This window comes from Aulostomus chinensis, chromosome 7 (genome assembly GCF_037954235.1).
Source record: "Aulostomus chinensis isolate RoL2024-O1b breed Wild chromosome 7, RoL_Achi_v1.0, whole genome shotgun sequence".
NCBI lineage: Eukaryota > Metazoa > Chordata > Actinopteri > Syngnathiformes > Aulostomidae > Aulostomus > Aulostomus chinensis.
The window spans coordinates 30,120,638-30,139,831 of record NC_141326.1 but is presented as its reverse complement, the minus strand read 5'-3'; the positions used below and the strand labels follow the sequence as shown (position 1 = coordinate 30,139,831).

At 46.7% G+C, this 19,194-nt stretch overlaps 2 protein-coding genes across 8 annotated transcripts in view; both read left to right on the top strand.

Annotated features, from left to right (window-relative positions):
* The window catches only part of LOC147259463 (RNA-binding Raly-like protein), a 30,936-nt gene extending 29,116 nt beyond the window's left edge, over positions 1-1,820 (top strand). For all 4 annotated transcript variants that reach the window (XM_086207929.1, XM_086207930.1, XM_086207927.1 and 1 more), the window contains one exon: positions 579-1,820. In XM_086207929.1, coding sequence (XP_086064055.1) covers positions 579-617 — 39 coding nt within the window. In that variant the 3' untranslated portion in view covers positions 618-1,820. The remainder of the gene's footprint in view (positions 1-578) is intronic.
* Positions 1,821-3,383: 1,563 nt separating this feature from the next.
* Positions 3,384-19,004, top strand: LOC147259462 (mitochondrial inner membrane m-AAA protease component AFG3L1-like). Of its 4 annotated transcripts, XM_086209856.1 has the most exons (18): positions 3,384-3,499; positions 5,057-5,230; positions 5,503-5,638; positions 8,965-9,049; positions 9,827-9,897; positions 10,328-10,474; positions 10,788-10,859; positions 10,940-11,064; positions 11,173-11,434; positions 11,651-11,788; positions 11,870-12,023; positions 13,857-13,964; positions 14,193-14,318; positions 14,473-14,583; positions 14,943-15,058; positions 15,845-16,045; positions 16,492-16,686; positions 16,898-17,125. In XM_086209856.1, exons 2-18 carry the CDS (start codon positions 5,100-5,102, stop codon positions 17,123-17,125), a joined length of 2,406 nt encoding a protein of 801 aa, XP_086065982.1. In that variant the 5' UTR covers positions 3,384-3,499; positions 5,057-5,099. The 4 variants fall into 4 exon arrangements, with proteins under 4 accessions (XP_086065982.1, XP_086065980.1, XP_086065981.1 ...); XM_086209853.1 differs by lacking the exons at positions 3,384-3,499; positions 5,057-5,230; positions 5,503-5,638 and adding an exon at positions 7,419-7,678 and having other exon boundaries at positions 16,898-19,004; XM_086209854.1 differs by lacking the exons at positions 8,965-9,049; positions 9,827-9,897; positions 10,328-10,474; ... (10 more) ...; positions 16,492-16,686; positions 16,898-17,125 and adding an exon at positions 6,548-7,123.
* Positions 19,005-19,194: the final 190 nt, after the last annotated feature.

Sequence of the window (19,194 nt, the reverse complement as noted above, 5' to 3'; positions counted from 1 at the left end):
GTGCTGCCGATTCTTCGGGTGCTGCTGGTGGTCGGCGTGTCAGCGTCTCTGCTCACTGCATCAGTGAGGAACTTTGTTCAGGACTGAAACCGCGACGGGGAATCAGTGCCTGTTTAATGACGGTCAGGTTCTCGGCGGTGGAACACTGGTTTACTGCAGCACCTCACTGGAATGAAGCAGAGACACCTGGCGGGTGTCCGGGGGGCAGCATTGCTGTTTGTTTCCATAATGATATAGAATTAGCCTGAGGGCATCCTACCTGCCTGGCAGAGCTGCCTCATTAATCTGAGCGGAGGCCGAGAGTCTGGAGAATTGTTCCTCAAACAGGAAGTGAGTGAAGACAAGCCAGCGTGCTTGTATGTAGCCTTTGTTTCAGTGTGTGTGTGTGTGTGTGTGTGTGTGTGTGTGTGTGTGTGTGTGCAAGCAAGTGTGTTCCCAGCAGCAAATGAGGCATTCTGTAGCTTGTGGGGCTAAATTATGCAGATATGTGTTGTGTTACATGTGATGAGGGGACACTGGAAATGATGATGAGGAGGAGGAGGACGCAGTGCTAATGAAGGCAATTTGTCTGTTTCCAGATAAAGCAGCACCCGTGTGAGCAGGAGGACGAGCTGTGATGCTGCTGCTGAGGTGCGACCCCTCAGGAGGACCTGCCAGGGGCCACATGTCCTCTTCAGTGTGTTGTTTCTAACATGGAGGAAGGCTGCATTCACAAAAACACATCTTCATAGTTCCTGTCGCCTCGTCACCTTTGAGGGAGCAAAGAGAATGAGATTCTCAGAAATACAACCTTAACTTTGAGACTCGCCACCTGCCTGTGGTGGAGGAGAACTTCACCCCCGTTCTGCATTTTCTGTCTTTAAGTTTGATCAGATTTCAACAGCGAGCACATTTGTATTCAGAAATCAAACTTGGGCATTTTTAAACATTTTATTGATGTGAAATCAAACATGTACTTGACTGTAAATCTGTTCTGTTCAGATTGAACAACAGAGATTAAAAAAAAAACAAGTACAGAAAAAAAGAGTATAAATGTCTCAGAAACACCTGATGAACTGACGCCATACGTTTATGTGCTGTGTGGCTCCGAGTTGAATGACGGAGTCTCACATCATCACGGCGCTCCTCGTGACGGCTTGATGATGATAATTATTATTAATCATACCTGGAGGTCTGAAGCCACCTCAGGTCTCCGGTTTGCTCTCCAGACCCACCGGCGTTTGCCGCTGCTGGCAGCAGCTGGAGTGAGACACGCTTGAAGGAGTAAACATGAACGCCATGTCGGGGCGACTCACCTAAACCTGTGTGTGTGTGAGCCCACACTCCTGTCGGCAGCAGTGACCGTCCCACCGGCGGATGTAGGGATTCAATTATTACAGTAGAAATAACAACAATTTTCTTTAATGAAAAGGTTTCACTGGAGCTCATCTATTGTGTGTGTGTGTGTGTGTGTGTGTGTGTGTGTGTGTGTGTGTGTGTGTGTATGTGTGTGTGTGTTTGTGTGTGTGTGTTCATGCTGTGGCTGCAGCAGCTGCCAGCTTCTTAACACACACTTTATTTTCATCAAGCTCGTTGTCATGTGTAACCAACTGTGTACAGAACTACACAGTTCTGTGTGTGTGAGTGTGTGAGCACAGCTTTATGGCTCTCAGGGTGAATCACACGGTTTGATTCACTCAGGAAATGAAATGTAAACAAATAATTTCCTCAAGTCACTAAATACTCCTGAATCAGAAAGTGGAGGATGAGAAGACTGAGGGGGAGAGCTGAGTACTCAACCTTTGAGTACTCAACCTTTGAGTACTGAACCCTTTGAGTACTGAACCCTTTGAGTACTCAACCCTTTGAGTACTCGCTGTTTGAATACTCAACCCTTTGAGTACTCAACCCTTTGAGTATTCAAAGGGTTGAGTACTCAAAGGGTTGAGTACTCAAAGGGTTGAGTATTCAACCCTTTGAGTACTCGCTGTTTGAATACTCAACCCTTTGAGTACTCAAAGGGTTGAGTACTCAAAGGGTTGAGTATTCAAACAGCGAGTACTCAAAGCTGAGTAGCTGACTGATTCATCAAGCCTGTAGCTTGGTTAGCACTTTAGCTGCTACACTGATGATTGAATTTATTTCCCTGAGGGCCGAGTTTGATTCAGCTTCTAGTTACCAGAGGACAAAGTATTTAAATACTTTATTTAAACAAGTAAAAATATTCACATGATAATTCATCAGTTTAAGATAGAAAAAATCCAAATTATGAGAAAAAAGTTATCATGAAAATTATTTCTATCAAATAATTTCAAACTTTTTGCCTTTTACTGACCGATTTGGTCCCTCAGCTCAAAGGTTCCTAAGCTGGGGCTCTAGAGACTCTCCAGGAATGAACCTGAACGCACCCAAGTCACAACATCCCACACGTGTGTGGCGCCATTACAACTCATGGACGCGATGTTGCCGGTCCAGGAGTAAATTAACGCCAACGAGAATGTTCATCACAGTCACATGACATACCCAACATGCACTTCATTGAGACGCAGCTACAGGGCGCACGACACACGCGTGTAATGGTGTCCTCTGACTTTGGCGCCTGTTGGACAGAGAGAAGGACTCATCGCGTCGTAGAAGGAAGGAAGACTTTTCCTCTTTGACTGTGACTGTAAATACGTCGAGAGTATTCGTGCAAGATATTTGTTGATTGAAAAAAGACACTTGAAAATACGAAGTGTACAGTTGAGGCTCTTTATACTTGGACATGATTTCAAACTTTTAAAAGAACGAGTCTGAAATGTTTTGTTAAAAACTCCCGTGAGTGCAGCTCCGTGTGACGGTGGTCTCTGCTCTTCTGCTTTTGTCCCTGTGCTCAACGCTGAATGTCGTTCAATGTGCGTGCAGTAAAGATATTTTCCACGGAATGTGTCTGTGTTCGGTCCTTGAGACGAAATGTTGGGAGCTTTGACTGACATACTGGAATAACAGCGATCCAGCCAGCAGCTCACTGACATGTACACATTCTAGCACTACAAACTATTCAACGGCAGGAGAAGCACAAGTCTCCTGTTTGTTTATCCAACAAATTGTGAGGATTTGAAGACGGAAATATCTCACGGACAAAACCCTTGCAGTCGTCACACGACTGCCACCTGATGGAGGCCCGGCCTGTGAGGAGCAGCGAGAGTTGCGGGGGTAGCAGAGCTCATTTTGTCACCAATATTTGTGATGTGCAATAAAACGTTTGATTTCAGTGATCAAAGACCAACTTGCCCATCAGTATTTGAATGAAAGGAGTAGAGTCTGATGGTGTTGTGGGCTTATTCAGTCACGTGTTGTTGACCGAAGGAGACCTCTGCTGGTTTTTAATGATTCATTGGAGGCAGAACAACCTTTGACACCGGCTCTGTTTGCAGTGCATGCTGGGTAAGTGGCTATGAGCGTGGGGGTGTGTGCACTGATGCACAGACTGGTTGGGTGAGTTTTGGGACGTGAAGTGGCTGCAGCAGTGGACTCAGAGGTAAGCTTCTCCCGAGCAGGCCGGGGGGGGCTCTTCTTTGTCTTCTTGATGTTCTTGCGTTCTCTGGTCTTGATCTGAAGTGGCTCTGATGAGTGTCTGTGTGTCGGGACTTCCTCTGTCCTTGGTTCTGGACCGGTTACCTTCAGCACCTCTTGTTTTCCCGTTACTCTTGAAGATATATTGATACTTTATTTCATAATATCTCTAATAAGTAATTATGCTGTTGAACAGGAAACTATGATGACCTCTGATTTCTGGGTGCATTTTAGATCAAACAGCTAGGGTCAAGGGTCAAATACGGCTGAGAGTCTTTGATTTTTGAACTTCTTTGTTTTCTTAGACGAGCGCAAAGTCTTACTGACCGGTCACTTTCTTTTCAAGCTTTCAGCAAAAATTATTTCAAACATTTAGAATTGTAAATTGTCAATTCATATTATTATTATTCTTCCTGTTACTATGCACATATACAAATCACGTTCAGGCACACACACACACACACACACACACACACACACACACACACACACACACATATATACATACATATATATATATAGTCTTTGTTTTCTTTTCTTTTCTATCCAGTTCTATTTATGTCTATTCTTTTTACCTTCATGGCAACAGTGCTGTGAATGTTTAGGAGATTGCAATTTCCCTGGCGGAACGTCCAAAAGGGATTAATAAAGTAGTCTGTCTGTCTGTCTGTCTGTCTGTCTGTCTCCTTGAATCAGCCAAACACAATCATCTGATTCCATTTCTATTGAAGGTTTTGATTTGCCGAGTCAAACGTGGATTCGTCCGTTTCTCAGGAATCTCTCACAGAAACACTTCTGAACAAAACCATATGTTGTAAATACAGAGGCGACTGAATAGCATTGCTAACATTAGTTAGCGTGCTCCAGCTAACAGCATGATTATGAGATTTTAGTGAACGAGAAAGGCACTGAATACTTTAGCCTCAGGCTCTAAATCAGAATCACCTCTTTAACCTTTTGATTGTTTATCTGCCATCAAACTGATCAAACTGCTGTCAAACATTAAAAGCCAGCTTGGGTCGCTGCTCATTCATGTGCTCGCTCAGGTAGCTGATAGCACTTAGCGGCACTTACTGTGGTACTTTGACATCTCCGTTTTTTTATGTGGGCTTTTGCATCAAAGTTTTATGGTACGACAAATGGCGCCAGTGTGCTGCTGCTCGCCATGGTTCTGTTGGTCTGCGTCCACGCCCACCAGACTGATTGGCCACGATGGGAGGGAAGGACACTCATCTTACTGGATAGCTCCTTGATGCTAATCCCCCACATAAACAATGTTCATGATTCTCAAAGGCCGAGTCAACTCCCAGGTGTTTTGAGGATGAATCCTAATCAAGGGTCAGACTCAAGTCTCCAGGTCACCTTCCTGTTGGGTTCTGTTTCGACTCACTGCTGTCACGGCGCTGCCTGACCAGTGGTCAAAGCAGACATGAACGTCAGGAGACATCATTTTCGAAGTACGTCTGATGCCGAGGGAGCCTCTTTTTGTTCATCATCATTTTGTTGTTGTGGTGTTGTGAAGCCCAGCAGCAGGTAACCTCACCTCACCTGTCCAGGAGAGGATCATGGCGGCACAGTCCAGCCCTCTCACCACTCATGTTGTGAACACCGGCGACGGCATCCCGGCAGCCAAGGTGCCCATCAGTCTGCATCGACTCGACTCTGAGCTGATGGTCTGGACCATGCTGGCCGTTGGGTAAGCGGTGACGCTACGCATCCCTAGACTGCTGGGAGGGACGGACTCGGCTCACTCCTCATTCATGTCTACGGCCGATAGCTCAACATTTTGGCTACTCACACCTAAACGATCCTCACGGATAAATGACACCAGAGGAAAAAGGAAAACAGTATTTTCAGGTTTTGGGGTGAATTTAGTGGTGCAGGTCTCCACCAGCACTTCTGGTTTGATTGTAGTGTCACAAAGTCAAGGAGGTACTTGTAATGTTTCTTCTTTGGGGCTACAAACAGGACTACAAATGAAGATGGCCGCTGCCCAGGACTCATCACCCGAGAAGCATTACACCCTGGCATGTACAAGTTGCGCTTTGAGACGGGTTCATACTGGGAGAGTCGGGGTCAGACCTCCTTCTATCCCTATGCAGAGGTGAGCTTCCCGGTAGACACACACACACACACACACACACACACACACACACACACACACACACACACACCTGGTCCAAGCATTTTTAAACACTTTTCAGGGACAACGTCCTCAATAGTTGGAGAAAGCAACCAAAGGTTGTGTCACGTTATTCCAAACTGTAGGCTGAAAAGGAAAAACTTTTCAAGTACTGGGGGGCGTGGCTCGGAGCTAGAGTGGCCGTCGAGCAACCATAGGGTCGCTGGTTCAATCCCCACTTCATCTGGTGACCAAGAATCCTTGAGCAGCCCAGCCTCTCGTCCACTGTCAGCTGGGATAGCCCCCCCCCCCCCCCCCCCCCCCTCCGGATGAGCAGTATAGAAAATGGATGGATGGATCTTTTCAAGTGGCTGCAGGCAGAAATTTGCTTTTCTGCCAAACTGCAGTTCCTCAACTGGCCACTAGAGGCTGACCACAGGAGCAACTCAATCTCCATAGACTCCCACCTCAAGATGGCTGACTTCCCTGTAGAAATAAACTGGTCTTATGGTCTTTCATCCAAGACAGTGTGTTGCTGGACTAGCTTGGTAGCTCAGAAGCCTAGAGTTTGTTGTTTCCTGTAGTGAAGTGGACTTTGAAAAAGGAGAGATATGAAATGAGGAAGGGGCAAAGATAGAAATAGTCACCATGGTGGACTCCTGTCCCGTGTCCCTCTGATAAACTAGGCCTCTGGCAGACTAACACGTCCCAGCAGACACGATGTTAGCAGGTGTTAGCGTTCATTGAGATTTTTTGGCCTCACTTTTGAGGTGTCAAAATGTCCATTTATTTCCTGTCCATTGATTGGATGGCCTGTATTTCTTTCAACATCAGCACGGGCGTGTGTGTGTGTGTGTGTGTGTGTGTGTGTGTGTGTGTGTGTGTGTCCAGGTTGTGTTCACCATCACTGACCCAAGGCAGAAGTTCCACCTCCCTCTTTTGATGAGTCGCTTCTCCTACAGCACCTACAGAGGAAGCTGAGCGGCAGCGCCACACTGAGCTTCCTCACTTGTTCTCATCTGCTGGTCATTCCTCCTGCACTCTTTAATTGGAGTGTTGTGTTTTTGTTACACTGACTAACTTTTCCCAGTACTTGATGACAGAGTGCAATATATTTCTATGTTGATACATTTACAGTTGGTTGTGACATGATCGACCACCATTGATTCAGCAGCAGACAGTTACCGACACGTAACATCAGTAAATATGTTACTGACTAAAGATTTAATTACATTCCAGAATAAAACTGCATCAAAGTAGAAAAAAATATAACATTTCACGACAATGAATTCACAAACAAATGATAATAAAATTGATAAATCAAATGTAATATAACCATGTTTTTGTCACTTTGTCCGTATCAGAGCGATGTTAGCGGCAGTAAAAACAAGTCAGTAGTAAGTTAGGTAGTCAAAGTTTAGTCTTTAAAACTGTGACTTTGTAAGTAAAATAAAAACATGCCGTAAAAATCGCACTGTCACGTTTGTTATTTGTTTTGATTACATGATGTTGGTGCTCTGTCGCCTCCGCCAATCAGAGAGAAGGGAGTGCTCTGAGGCCCTGTTACTGGCCTTCCTAATGCCTGAATTTAATTACGATCATAAAATAAGTGAAATGCGTTTGCATATGGAAAAAAGTAAGATCTCTCATTTTAAGGTGTCTCTGGCCACTCTCATCAATATAAATGATGGAATTTATAATTTATTTGGCGTTTTTATCAATTTCGGACAGGCACTTAAAGGGGAAGTCCCTCGGACCTTTACATCATCTCCGTTGACATTTCACGCCGCTACTTATTCAATAACACTGCGGGAAGGTCCGGAGGACGAGACCTTACTGGGGAAAACTTGAGTTTATTCACTGGAAACCAGGCCAGACGGCACCGAGAGGATGTCCCAGGTCCTGAGGCTTCTCTCCGCGGCGACTCTGCCTATCTGCTGGCCTGGAGGTGCGAGGGCTCGTCTCTCCGCCGTGACAGCAGGACGGCACCTCCGATCCGTGTACCAGAGCTGTGTTGCCCGGGTAAGTCACGGTTGTCGTGGGTGTTTTGCAACTTGATTCACTCAGTGACCAAAGACTCCAATTAGCTGACCCCAAATTGAATTGCGGTAACCCCGAAATTGTTGAGTGTAATGCCTGGCAGCGACCAAACCCCAGGGCCTGTAGCGAATATCACTGCAAAATTGATCAGTTTTTTGGTGCGTTAAACCTGCAGCGTGTTGCTCCTCATTCATTGTATTTCAGACTTAATCTTCCGGGCTATGACCTAACGATAATTCTTTCGTCTTCAATTCGATCGATTTATAGCAGGATTTATTCCAAGATTGTTTCACTCTTTCTGTTGTGACACTGCCAAAGTTCTGTTAGCGAGCAGAGGAGAGCGGCTACGGAGGTCCGGGTCAAACATACTCACGAGCATCCGCATCTTCTAATCAGGCGAATTCTGATCACGATTCAAGTCACATTTCACCACATTTATAAGATTATGCATTGACGTGCTTACGAAGGCGAACCAGCTTGCCGTTCTCACTGTCCCAGGTGGCTAAAGGAGTGCTGCGTAAATTACGTGCTAAGCTAGCGCTAACCTGAACGCTGCTAACCGCTAGCATTGTCAAAATTACCTTTGTAAGTAAGAAACTATTGATTATCCGTTTGTGTAGATAAGTTAAAAAGGAGCCTTTCAATTTAAAAAAAAAGTTAATTACTTCAGCATGAAGACACAGTTCCTACTTCCAGGACATTTTGCGGTCAGGTAGTCATTTATTATGTGTGCTACAGTTCATCCTTTAAAAGTGAAGTGCAAAGTATTGGATTATTAATATTAGGTCATTCCTGTCGTCCAACACAAAGTGTCTGTTGCTGATATTTGTTCTGCTTGTATTAGTTTGACTTGAATGAACCTTGATAATGTTTGTAGTCATGATAAACCTGGAAGAGTCACAAATTTGAAAGAGGCAATTTCCTGTTCTGTTAAAATAATTAAAACCAGAAAACTTTTTGAAAGTCTTAATTTGCTTCAGTTGTTTATTTTATGTACTGAGAAAATGTTAATTTAATCTAAAAAAGTTTAGAGTTAATCTTCATTGAGATGGCAGCCTCACCCCCCTCCTGTCAGTGTGAAACTGTCCGTTGCAACTGAGGAGTTCGCTGGTCAGATTTGTGAGTCCTGTGCGTCCAGTGAGGCTCCTGCTCTCTGTTCTGTTGTCAGGCTCCAACAGAAGCAGAATTCACAAATACAGTCTTGCTAAATGTTGTAGTTTCTCTTCAGTGTTTCAGTGCACCAACAGTGATTTTGTGATGTTTTCCAGAACGCCGGTCGCACTCCGGCTAACTTCCTGTCCAGTCGCAGGTTCCTGTTCGCTCAGCGACGACTGTATTCTACTGAACCCAAAGGTGAGAGTAGCTGCCATCAGACGGGACAACCATCACTGTCACATGACCTGCATCTAAAATACACCATCTTCACCTGCATCATCCTGTAATGGCAGTTCCAGATGTTGATAGTCGATGAAGCGCCAGTTGGGCAGTTGTTCAGAAGTTCAGTCTGTCTGAAATCCTGTTTTCACAGTTGGACTAACAAACTTAGGGGGTCAACATCGTCACCGCGGCAGGAATGGCAGCAAAAACAAGACAAGGAGAGAAACTTTATGCTCTCTCAGTGTCAGAAGTCATCCATTTTTCATCAGTAGTCTTAGAGTTTGAGATGTCTGTTTGACAGGGAAGCTGCTGCTGTTCACTTGTATGTGATGCGTAAGGTGCATGAGTGATGGCAGCCAGCTGCCACCTACAGGTCTGGAGGTGGACGTACCCCTGAGCTGACCAGGAAAACCACCGTGGCCCATTTAAATGACTGAATCAGTCGCTAACTATAGTGACGATTGCTATTGGAAATGTAAACCCAGGAGCTTTGACTGGTCAAAGATTGATGTGATGCGTCAAAGTCTACAGGTGAGAGTCGGTCCCAGCTTCAAACATGCAGGGTGGTGCTGGTGACCTTGAGCTTACAGAACCACAATACTTCCACCCATAACAGTCGTTACGGCGTCACCGGCGGGTCAGAGGGCTGTTGGGACCTGTCGCTGTGCTGTAGAGACAAGTTAGCAGTTGACAACGAGAGACTAAGTGCTGGCCGGGCTGACGCACCTCCTTTCAATCATCTGTGAATTCCAGATGGAAAAGGAGGAGCATCGGGTGGAGGGAAGAGAGGAGGAGAAAAAGACTGGTGGAGTCGTCTGCTGAAGGTTGGTACCAGTTTCAGCATTTATCTTCAACCTTGTTGTGTCACTTTGAAAGTTGTTTTTTTCTATTTTGTATTATAAATCTGACTGCATGTGATGAGCAGGTGCTTATTTAGGGAATGTTTCTCACAGAAGCTGAAATTTGAACATCTAGATCTCTGTTGTGACTACAGAATATTCTTTGATTCACATTAAAGAACTGATCAGTTCTTTGATTCACATTAAAGAACTGATCAGTTCTTTGATTCACATTAAAGAACTGATCAGTTCTTTGATTCACATTAAAGAACTGATCAGTTGTACCAGGTGAAACAGTCCTGCAGATGTAACCAACAGCCTGGTGGAGGAATCTGCCTCTTCAGCTTCCTGCTCATCACAGCTCATTTATTTGTTGAATTGCACCTCACTGCCTTGTGTCTGTGCTGGCGAGCAGGGTGACCTCCCCTGGGATGACAACAACGTCCGTTTCCTGTCGATCGCGGTGGCCGGAGTTGGTTTGTATCTGCTGTACATCTACAGTGACAGCAGCCAAGAGATCACCTGGAAGGACTTTCTCCACCATTACCTGGAGAGAGGAATTGTGAGCGGCTTTCTACTAAACACTGCTGAGTTTGACCTGAGGAGACGGTTGATTGACGTTGAATCAAAACACACACGGCGCTCGTGTGTCGTCACTGTTGAGCTCCTGTCTCAGCTTCTGCTGCTTCTTGTTACACGTCACTAGACAGAATATCGGCTTGAGTTTATTGTTTATTGTTTGGAGATGATGTCATCGGGGGCTTAGAGTAACTGCTACGGGCACAAGTCTAAATCTTTTAACATAGCAAAACCAAAACATGAAATGCAGGTAAACAGCAACTTTAGAACATAGACGCTTTTTTCTTCCTCTTCAGGTGGAACGTTTGGAGGTGGTCAACAAACAGAATGTCAGAGTGATGCTGGCGCCACACTCCAACGCTGAAGTGGTGAGAAGAAAGCCTTGTAAATGTCTCCTGAAAAGCAAACCTGTGCGAGTGAGTGAGAGGTGATGTTCTGGGTCCTTCAGAGCTACGTTTGGTTCAACATCGGCAGCGTTGACACCTTTGAGAGGAACCTAGAGACGGCACGCATGGAGCTCGGCATGGAGATGTCACACTGGCCCGCCGTCGTCTACACCACCGAGAGCGACGGGTCAGTTTAACACGGCGAACCGTCTTGTTCCCGTACAAACACAATTACTTGTGTTGGTTGGTGGTGATGCAGTATTTAGGATGATGATGATCTCTCATGTCTCATCAGCTCTTTCTTGATGAACATGGCCCCCACCCTGCTGCTGGTTCTTCTCTTTGTCTTCATCCTGCGGCGAGGAATAATGAGACAAGGCAGGAGGGGCGGGCCCTTCGGTATGAGTCAGTCAACAGCCAAGATGATGATGGACGATATTGACGTGAAGTTTAAAGATGTGGCAGGGTGTGAGGAGGCCAAGCTGGAGATCCTAGAGTTTGTGAACTTCCTGAAGAACCCACAGCAGTACCAGGACCTGGGAGCCAAGATCCCTAAGGTACTTTAAAGACTGGCTGTGACTGTAGACACCACCCACAGGGACCAGGATTGGCTGGCAGAACCACAAACGAGGGTTTTCAACTGAAACAGAACAATAATGGGTTGAAGTTTCTTCCCTGCTGGTACAGAGTCATGAGGGGAGGTGTGTGTGTGTGTGTGCGTGTGTGTGTGTGTGTGTGTGTGTGTGTGTGTGTGTGTGTGTGTTCGTTCCCAGGGTGCTGTGCTGTCTGGGCCTCCAGGGACGGGGAAAACACTGCTGGCTAAAGCCACAGCTGGCGAGGCCAACGTTCCCTTCATTTCTGTCAACGGCTCTGAGTTCCTGGAGATGTTTGTGGGCGTCGGCCCTGCCCGGGTGAGTGAAGCAGTTGGTGTCTTCACTTATGTGACCATTTCAAGGCAGGAAAAGAGTTTGACCTGGTTTTTCATCTCACAGGTGAGGGACATGTTTTCCATTGCAAGGAAGAACTCCCCCTGCATCCTCTTCATTGATGAGATCGATGCAGTGGGGCGGAAGAGAGGAGGAGGGAACTTTGGTGGTCAGAGCGAACAGGAAAACACCCTGAACCAGCTTCTGGTTGAGATGGATGGTAGGCTGGAGACTCAGGAGGTCATAGAAGACCAGGAATTAAAGACTAGAAAATTCCAGGCCTGGAGAAGTTTTGAAAAAATTAATGTATTTGTGAAAAATTAGCTTCACGAGTACCTGAATTAGAGAATGTCAGGGATGAGGTGTGTTTGTAGTCTAACAGGAAGTGATGTGTCAGGGATGAGGCGTGTTTGTTGTCCAACAGGAAGTGATCATGTCAGGGATGAGGTGTGTTTGTAGTCCAACAGGAAGTGATCGTGTCAGGGATGAGGTGTGTTTGTAGTCCAACAGGAAGTGATCGTGTCAGGGATGAGGTGTGTTTGTAGTCCAACAGGAAGTGATCATGTCAGGGATGAGGTGTGTTTGTAGTCCAACAGGAAGTGATCGTGTCAGGGATGAGGTGTGTTTGTAGTCCAACAGGAAGTGATCGTGTCAGGGATGAGGTGTGTTTGTAGTCCAGCAGGAAGTGATCATGTCAGGGATGAGGTGTGTTTGTAGTCCAACAGGAAGTGATCATGTCAGGATGAGGTGTGTTTGTAGTCTAACAGGAAGTGATGTGTCAGGGATGAGGCGTGTTTGTAGTCCAACAGGAAGTGATCATGTCAGGGATGAGGTGTGTTTGTAGTCCAACAGGAAGTGATCGTGTCAGGGATGAGGTGTGTTTGTAGTCCAACAGGAAGTGATGTGTCAGGGATGAGGTGTGTTTGTAGTCCAACAGGAAGTGATCATGTCAGGGATGAGGTGTGTTTGTTGTCCAACAGGAAGTGATCGTGTCAGGGATGAGGTGTGTTTGTAGTCCAGCAGGAAGTGATCATGTCAGGGATGAGGTGTGTTTGTAGTCCAACAGGAAGTGGTCATGTCAGGGATGAGGTGTGTTTGTAGTCCAACAGGAAGTGATCGTGTCAGGGATGAGGTGTGTTTGTAGTCCAACAGGAAGTGATCGTGTCAGGGATGAGGTGTGTTTGTAGTCCAACAGGAAGTGATCATGTCAGGGATGAGGTGTGTTTGTAGTCCAACAGGAAGTGATCGTGTCAGGGATGAGGTGTGTTTGTAGTCCAACAGGAAGTGATCGTGTCAGGGATGAGGTGTGTTTGTAGTCCAGCAGGAAGTGATCATGTCAGGGATGAGGTGTGTTTGTAGTCCAACAGGAAGTGATCATGTCAGGATGAGGTGTGTTTGTAGTCTAACAGGAAGTGATGTGTCAGGGATGAGGCGTGTTTGTAGTCCAACAGGAAGTGATCATGTCAGGGATGAGGTGTGTTTGTAGTCCAACAGGAAGTGATCGTGTCAGGGATGAGGTGTGTTTGTAGTCCAACAGGAAGTGATGTGTCAGGGATGAGGTGTGTTTGTAGTCCAACAGGAAGTGATCATGTCAGGGATGAGGTGTGTTTGTTGTCCAACAGGAAGTGATCGTGTCAGGGATGAGGTGTGTTTGTAGTCCAGCAGGAAGTGATCATGTCAGGGATGAGGTGTGTTTGTAGTCCAACAGGAAGTGGTCATGTCAGGGATGAGGTGTGTTTGTAGTCCAACAGGAAGTGATCGTGTCAGGGATGAGGTGCGTTGGTATTCTAACAGGAAGTGGTCATCTCCTGGTTCCTCCACCAACAGGAAGTGGTCATCTCCTGGCTCCTCCCCCAGCAGCCAATAGGATTGCTCCATGTGATTGTGGTGATTGAACCAGTAAATCAGCTCTGGTGAACAAAAGTTGATCTTCCAGGTTTAGTTCATCAAGATCATCTTTACTAATGAACCCTCTGATGATGGCTGAAGTGTAAATACCTGGAGTCTTTACCATTAATGTCATGTTTATTGAGATCATTTCCTGTTTGTGCAGGTTTCAACACGGCTACCAATGTGGTGGTTCTGGCCGGAACCAACAGACCTGACATTCTTGATCCTGCTCTGATGAGGCCAGGACGCTTCGACAGACAGATCTACATCGGTACAGATGGGTCACATATATCGCAGTATTCCAACATGTACTCTGACTGACTGCGATACTTTATATTCATCTACTCACCACTGACCTGCACAAATCACGTGACACAAACCCCCGGTTACCCACAACAGCTGAGTTGTAATAACAGGAACTGGCTGAAGGGGGCAGCAAATCACAACCTGTGTTAGTGGACTGAGGTCTTTGTCTTGTTGTTTGAACTTCTCCCCTCAGGTCCTCCTGATATAAAAGGCCGGGCGTCCATCTTTAAAGTTCACCTCAGAGCAATCAAACTGGATCCAAACATGGATAAAGATGTTCTGGCCAGGAAGATGGCTGCCGCCACACCAGGATTCACTGGTATGTCTCAGTAGACGGATGTACAGGGCGGCCACTATTCTTGTTAAAAAATCATTTTGGATCAATATCAGAATTTTGTCCCCTCCTAAGATTGGTATTGGCTCAGAATCGGCAAGATTATCATGTGGATGTTTGTGTCATGTGATTGATTCAGGAGCCGACATCGCCAACGTCTGCAACGAGGCGGCGCTGATCGCTGCCCGGCACCTGCAGCCCTCCGTCAACTTCAAAAACTTTGAGCAGGCCATTGACCGGGTCATCGGAGGTGAGTGTGGAATGGGCACCGGGGACCAGTTCTAATTGGTACCAGTACATGTATTGAAGTACCCATGAGCTCCTCTTTAAACCGTGCAGGTATTCATAAGAATGAAAAAGTGAAAGTAGAATAACGAATTTCTTTTTTTGCCAATTTTCATGTCATGTCTTTACTTTCCGCACTAGAATCAAGAAGAGTATTTATCAGTACCAGTAAATTAAACACCACCCACTTTGATGGGTACTTCTATGTGAAATGTTTCAACAAGCAATGGTAATAAGTGGCAAATGGAAAGTATTTGGTAGTTATTTACTGATGGTGAATGCGCAGTTTTTATGCTAATCTGTTAGCGTCTCTGGGTCTTTAAGGTCTGGAAAAGAAGACTCAGGTGCTGCAGCCCACAGAGAAGAAGACAGTGGCGTATCACGAGGCAGGTCACGCCATTGTGGGCTGGTTCCTGCAGCACGCCGACCCTCTGCTGAAGGTACACACACATCTCAGAAGTACCGACCTTGTCAGATGATTCAACGTCTCACAACCTGAGAACTGCTAGGCTGACGATGTCTACTTCAGTTGAAAACAACCGCTGGAATACACAAGCTTCCCCTAGTTGTTCTACAAGAGGTCACATGACCAGAGAGCTGCTTCTGCCGTCCTAGAACCTGCAGTCACAGTCCATCACTCCTGACCTCTCTCCAGAGTACTTCCAGCTCATGCTAAGGAAGTTAGCATTTCCTTGTTTCTTCCAGATAACATGTTTTTGTGTGTGAGGCAACATTAAGAAAAATTTGGAGTTAAGAAAATGTTTAATACAAAAGAGAGATACGGAGTCTTGAAGCCTGCGGAGTGGAACCTTGGCAACACCTCAACATTGTTTTCCTCTGATAAATGTGCGTCTGACTTACTCACTTATGGAGGAGGAGCTCCCCCTGGTGACTGGTCGTGGTTATTGCAAATGAAATGATATAAAACTTCATTATCAGCTGACAGTGTGTCACAGCTGTTGGTGTTTGTAGTCCTTAATCTAGATAATAGTCATTGATCGTCACATTAGTCGTTAAGACATCAAATATCAATGATATTTAAAGGAACCTTTTGCTAATTAATAACTTTCAGTGGCTGTAATTCTCAGTGATTTTCTTATCTGGTTGAAACGGTTCATTCTGCCTCCTTCGTCTCCTAATAATGTATAAAACTGTGAAAGGATGATGATGATGATGATGATCAGGACATTAACAGTCTGAACGTGCTGCCGTGCCATCTGTGGCAGGTGTCAATCATCCCGCGGGGGAAGGGGCTGGGCTACGCTCAGTACCTGCCCAGAGAGCAGTACCTGTACAGCAGAGAGCAGCTCTTCGACAGGATGTGCATGATGCTGGGGGGCCGCGTCGCTGAGCAGGTCTTCTTTGACAGGATCACCACTGGTGCTCAGGATGACCTGAAGAAGGTCACTCAGTCCGCCTACGCTCAGGTACGCACACACCTGCTGACTTGTCGGGGGGGGGGGGGTTCTGTCGAGGTGCATTTGACTGTGCTGGGCGTTTCCTCAGGAAAGGAGAAGGGTCAGGTGTCGGGTCACCGCGCTGACATGAACTTGATCATTTTGTCTGATCCACTCAGCTGACTTTGCTTTACGGTACCAGGTTCTACACTGTAGATGGTTAGCATTAGCTAGTGGTTAGCATTAAGCTAATGCCAGCTTTTGGCTGGGGACCAACAGCATGGCTTTAGTTGGGATTAAATCATTTAACAGGCTAAACATGCATCATCGTTCTGATCTGCATCAGCTACCTTGGACTTTGGGTCACCGAGGAAACACAGAATGGGTCACAGGAACCTATTACGTTCCTGGTACTTCTGGTCGAAATGCACCTTTGGGCCCGTTCTGATGATGCTGTTGACGTATCTGGCCTCCAGGTGGTGCAGTTTGGAATGAGCGAGAAGGTGGGCCAGGTGTCTTTTGACCTTCCCCGGCAGGGCGATATGTCTCTGGAGAAGCCGTACAGCGAGGCTTTGGCCGAGCTGATCGACAAGGAGGTTCGAGAGCTGGTGGAGAGAGCGTACGAGCGCACCCTGCAGCTCATCCAGGACAAGAAGGCCCTGGTGGAAATGGTGAGGAACTCAAAACGAGATTGTGGTGTGGCGTCTGTCTACTTGACGCTTGGTGAAAGTTCTCACAAGCTGCTCATTATGTTGAAGTCTTCAGCTGCAGGGCTTAGCAACCTGTCAGAACCAGCAAGAAGCCGTCCGCGCCTGTGCCAACCAAGTTGGTTGATGTTGAGATAATCTGAACCTGAATTTGAAAACCTGACTTGGTCCTCAGGTGGGGAAGCGTCTCCTGGAGAAGGAGGTTCTTGACAAGGCCGACATGGTGGAGCTGCTGGGCCCACGGCCGTTCCAGGAGAAGACGACCTACGAGGAGTTTGTGGAGGGGACGGGCAGCTTCGAGGAGGACACAAGCCTCCCAGAGGGCCTCCGGGACTGGAACCAGGAGAGGGGCAGTGAGGCCGAGGATCCAGGCCAGACTCAGGACCGACAGCAGGCTGTGTAGAACCTATAGAGACAAGCGACAAATTCCCAAGAACACCAGCACGGTTCTACAGTCGGGGGTTTCCCTCAGTTAGTGATTCTCTCAGTGGACTTGGTTGATGATTGGAACATTCTGAAAGGAACTGTTTTAATTTCAGGGTCGGTACGTTCTGAGCTGAAGAGGAACCCTGAGCACACGAGTCATGCATGCTCAGATCAGGGCTCGCACAGAATTGACAGGAGTGTGGTTCCGTGTGTCACTTGAGTGTTCCTGCCAATGGAACCGTTGTTGAACATTTCGAACACGAGGTGGCAGAATGTCGCTACGGCCACAATCTTCCACTTTGGTTTTTACATCACAAACCAAACAAATTGAGCAGCAGAATGAAAGACAATGGAACTCGCCTAGAACGCCAGTTTGATGCTGCTGAAGCATAAAGGTTCCGGAGACAAACGGCCTCCAACCGTGTGATCCGGGGTTCACGTACGGGTGTTGGTCTCAGCCTCTCAAGTCCAGTTTTAGTGACCAACACAGTTACTTGTTGTAAATGTTCTGGCAGAGCCGGTTCCCTACTAGGAAAGACGACCTACGAGGAGTTTGTGGAGGGGACGGGCAGCTTCGAGTATCTTTACTGTACCTCAGTACAACTGCAAGGTGACTGTCCCTGAGTGCTGTGTGTTGACAGAGCAGTACCTCTACTTGAGTACATTCATCAGATACTTTGAAGAGGAAGTTTTGCACAGAAAACTTGATGACGATGTTGAGTTTTCAGATTTAGCTCCAAGAGAACATGATCAGCTAGCACACACACTGCTAAAACGTGACCTTTATAGGTCAGTGGTTCGAGGACTGACCGCTCGCAAGCACTAGAATACACCTCCATGTACAATGTGTACTTTTACCTTTTGATGCTAGTCAGTATCAAATACTCCTTTATCGTAGAATAAGAGTACTATTTTATCTCGTTTTATTCAAGTAAAGGAACCTTGTACTTCTTCCCCTGCTGCTGCTAGCGGGACTGCCGCTCGCTTGTTCACGACATGAATAAAGTTCTGAATCACTAATTTGAGGGAATGAAATGTTCCCCCTTGCTTGGCCGTGACTGGACTCAGTGTGATGGGAGGCTCCTCGCCGCCAGCAGGAGACCAACCCTAAGACCCCTGGACTGAGAGTAAACGACCTCCTGTGTCAACTTGAATTTATGATTCATTCGATCAAGGGGGCGGAGCCACTGGCCGCCTGACAACGAGGACGAACAGAATTTCCGCGTCATTAAAAAACAAATTCAATGTCTAGAGGTGTTAAATATTTAAATGCACTTGATGGGGAAAGAACCTTGTTATTCGTAATGAATTGTGATGAGGACGATAAACATTTAATAATTTTGATCGCAGTAGTGTGGTGATCGGTGTCTGAGAAGCGGAACCCTTTAATTGGCTGTTGCAACACCGGATGTTGATCCGGGGCGGGAGAGCGGAGAGCGGTGGCGGAAGTATGAGTGCCGTTTTCTGCTGCAGCGGTTGGGTCAGGGATGTTCCGGTCCTGGTGGAAGTCTGTGGGCGGGACATGGGAGGCGTTCGAGGCGTTAAAACTTAAAACCAACCTCCTAATCAGAAGCCCGTCAGTCGGCGAGAGGCAGCGGTGGACGGGCGGAGCAGAGCGGTTGGTCGACCGCCGCGACGGCGGAGGCGCTCCGGTGTCCCACCCCTGCAGCGCAGCACCGCTCGTCGGCTTCCAACGACGGCGTCTGTGTCTGCTTCGGGCGACGTTGCCGACAGTGACGTTGGAAGGACGAAACGGGCTCTATTAGAACTCTTGGCCCAGACTTTAATCAATAACTGATTGCCACAGTCAGCAAAGCATCATTCCTCTTTCTGAAATGTGCAAATAAATTCTGAGACCCCAAACCGTCTTGTGACCTTAAACTCACTGCTGTGACTCTGGGTTGAGATATGGATTCATTCAAGGTTGGCAGTGACAGATGCTTCCATCTCTCTATTGTAGAGACAGATATGAGTGGTAAATTGACATGAAAAACCTTAAACTAGATAAGTAGAAACCCTGAAGTGGATCTGATGTAGACCTGAACC

Excerpts from the sequence above, each read along its gene's own strand:
- LOC147259462 (XM_086209856.1), top strand. The coding sequence starts at position 5,100 with ATGGCGGCACAGTCCAGCCCTCTCACCACTCATGTTGTGAACACCGGC. Across the intron at positions 9,050-9,826 it reads GTATTCTACTGAACCCAAAG|ATGGAAAAGGAGGAGCATCG; the intron begins GTGAGAGTAGCT and ends TGTGAATTCCAG. Across the intron at positions 14,319-14,472 it reads CGCCACACCAGGATTCACTG|GAGCCGACATCGCCAACGTC; the intron begins GTATGTCTCAGT and ends TGATTGATTCAG.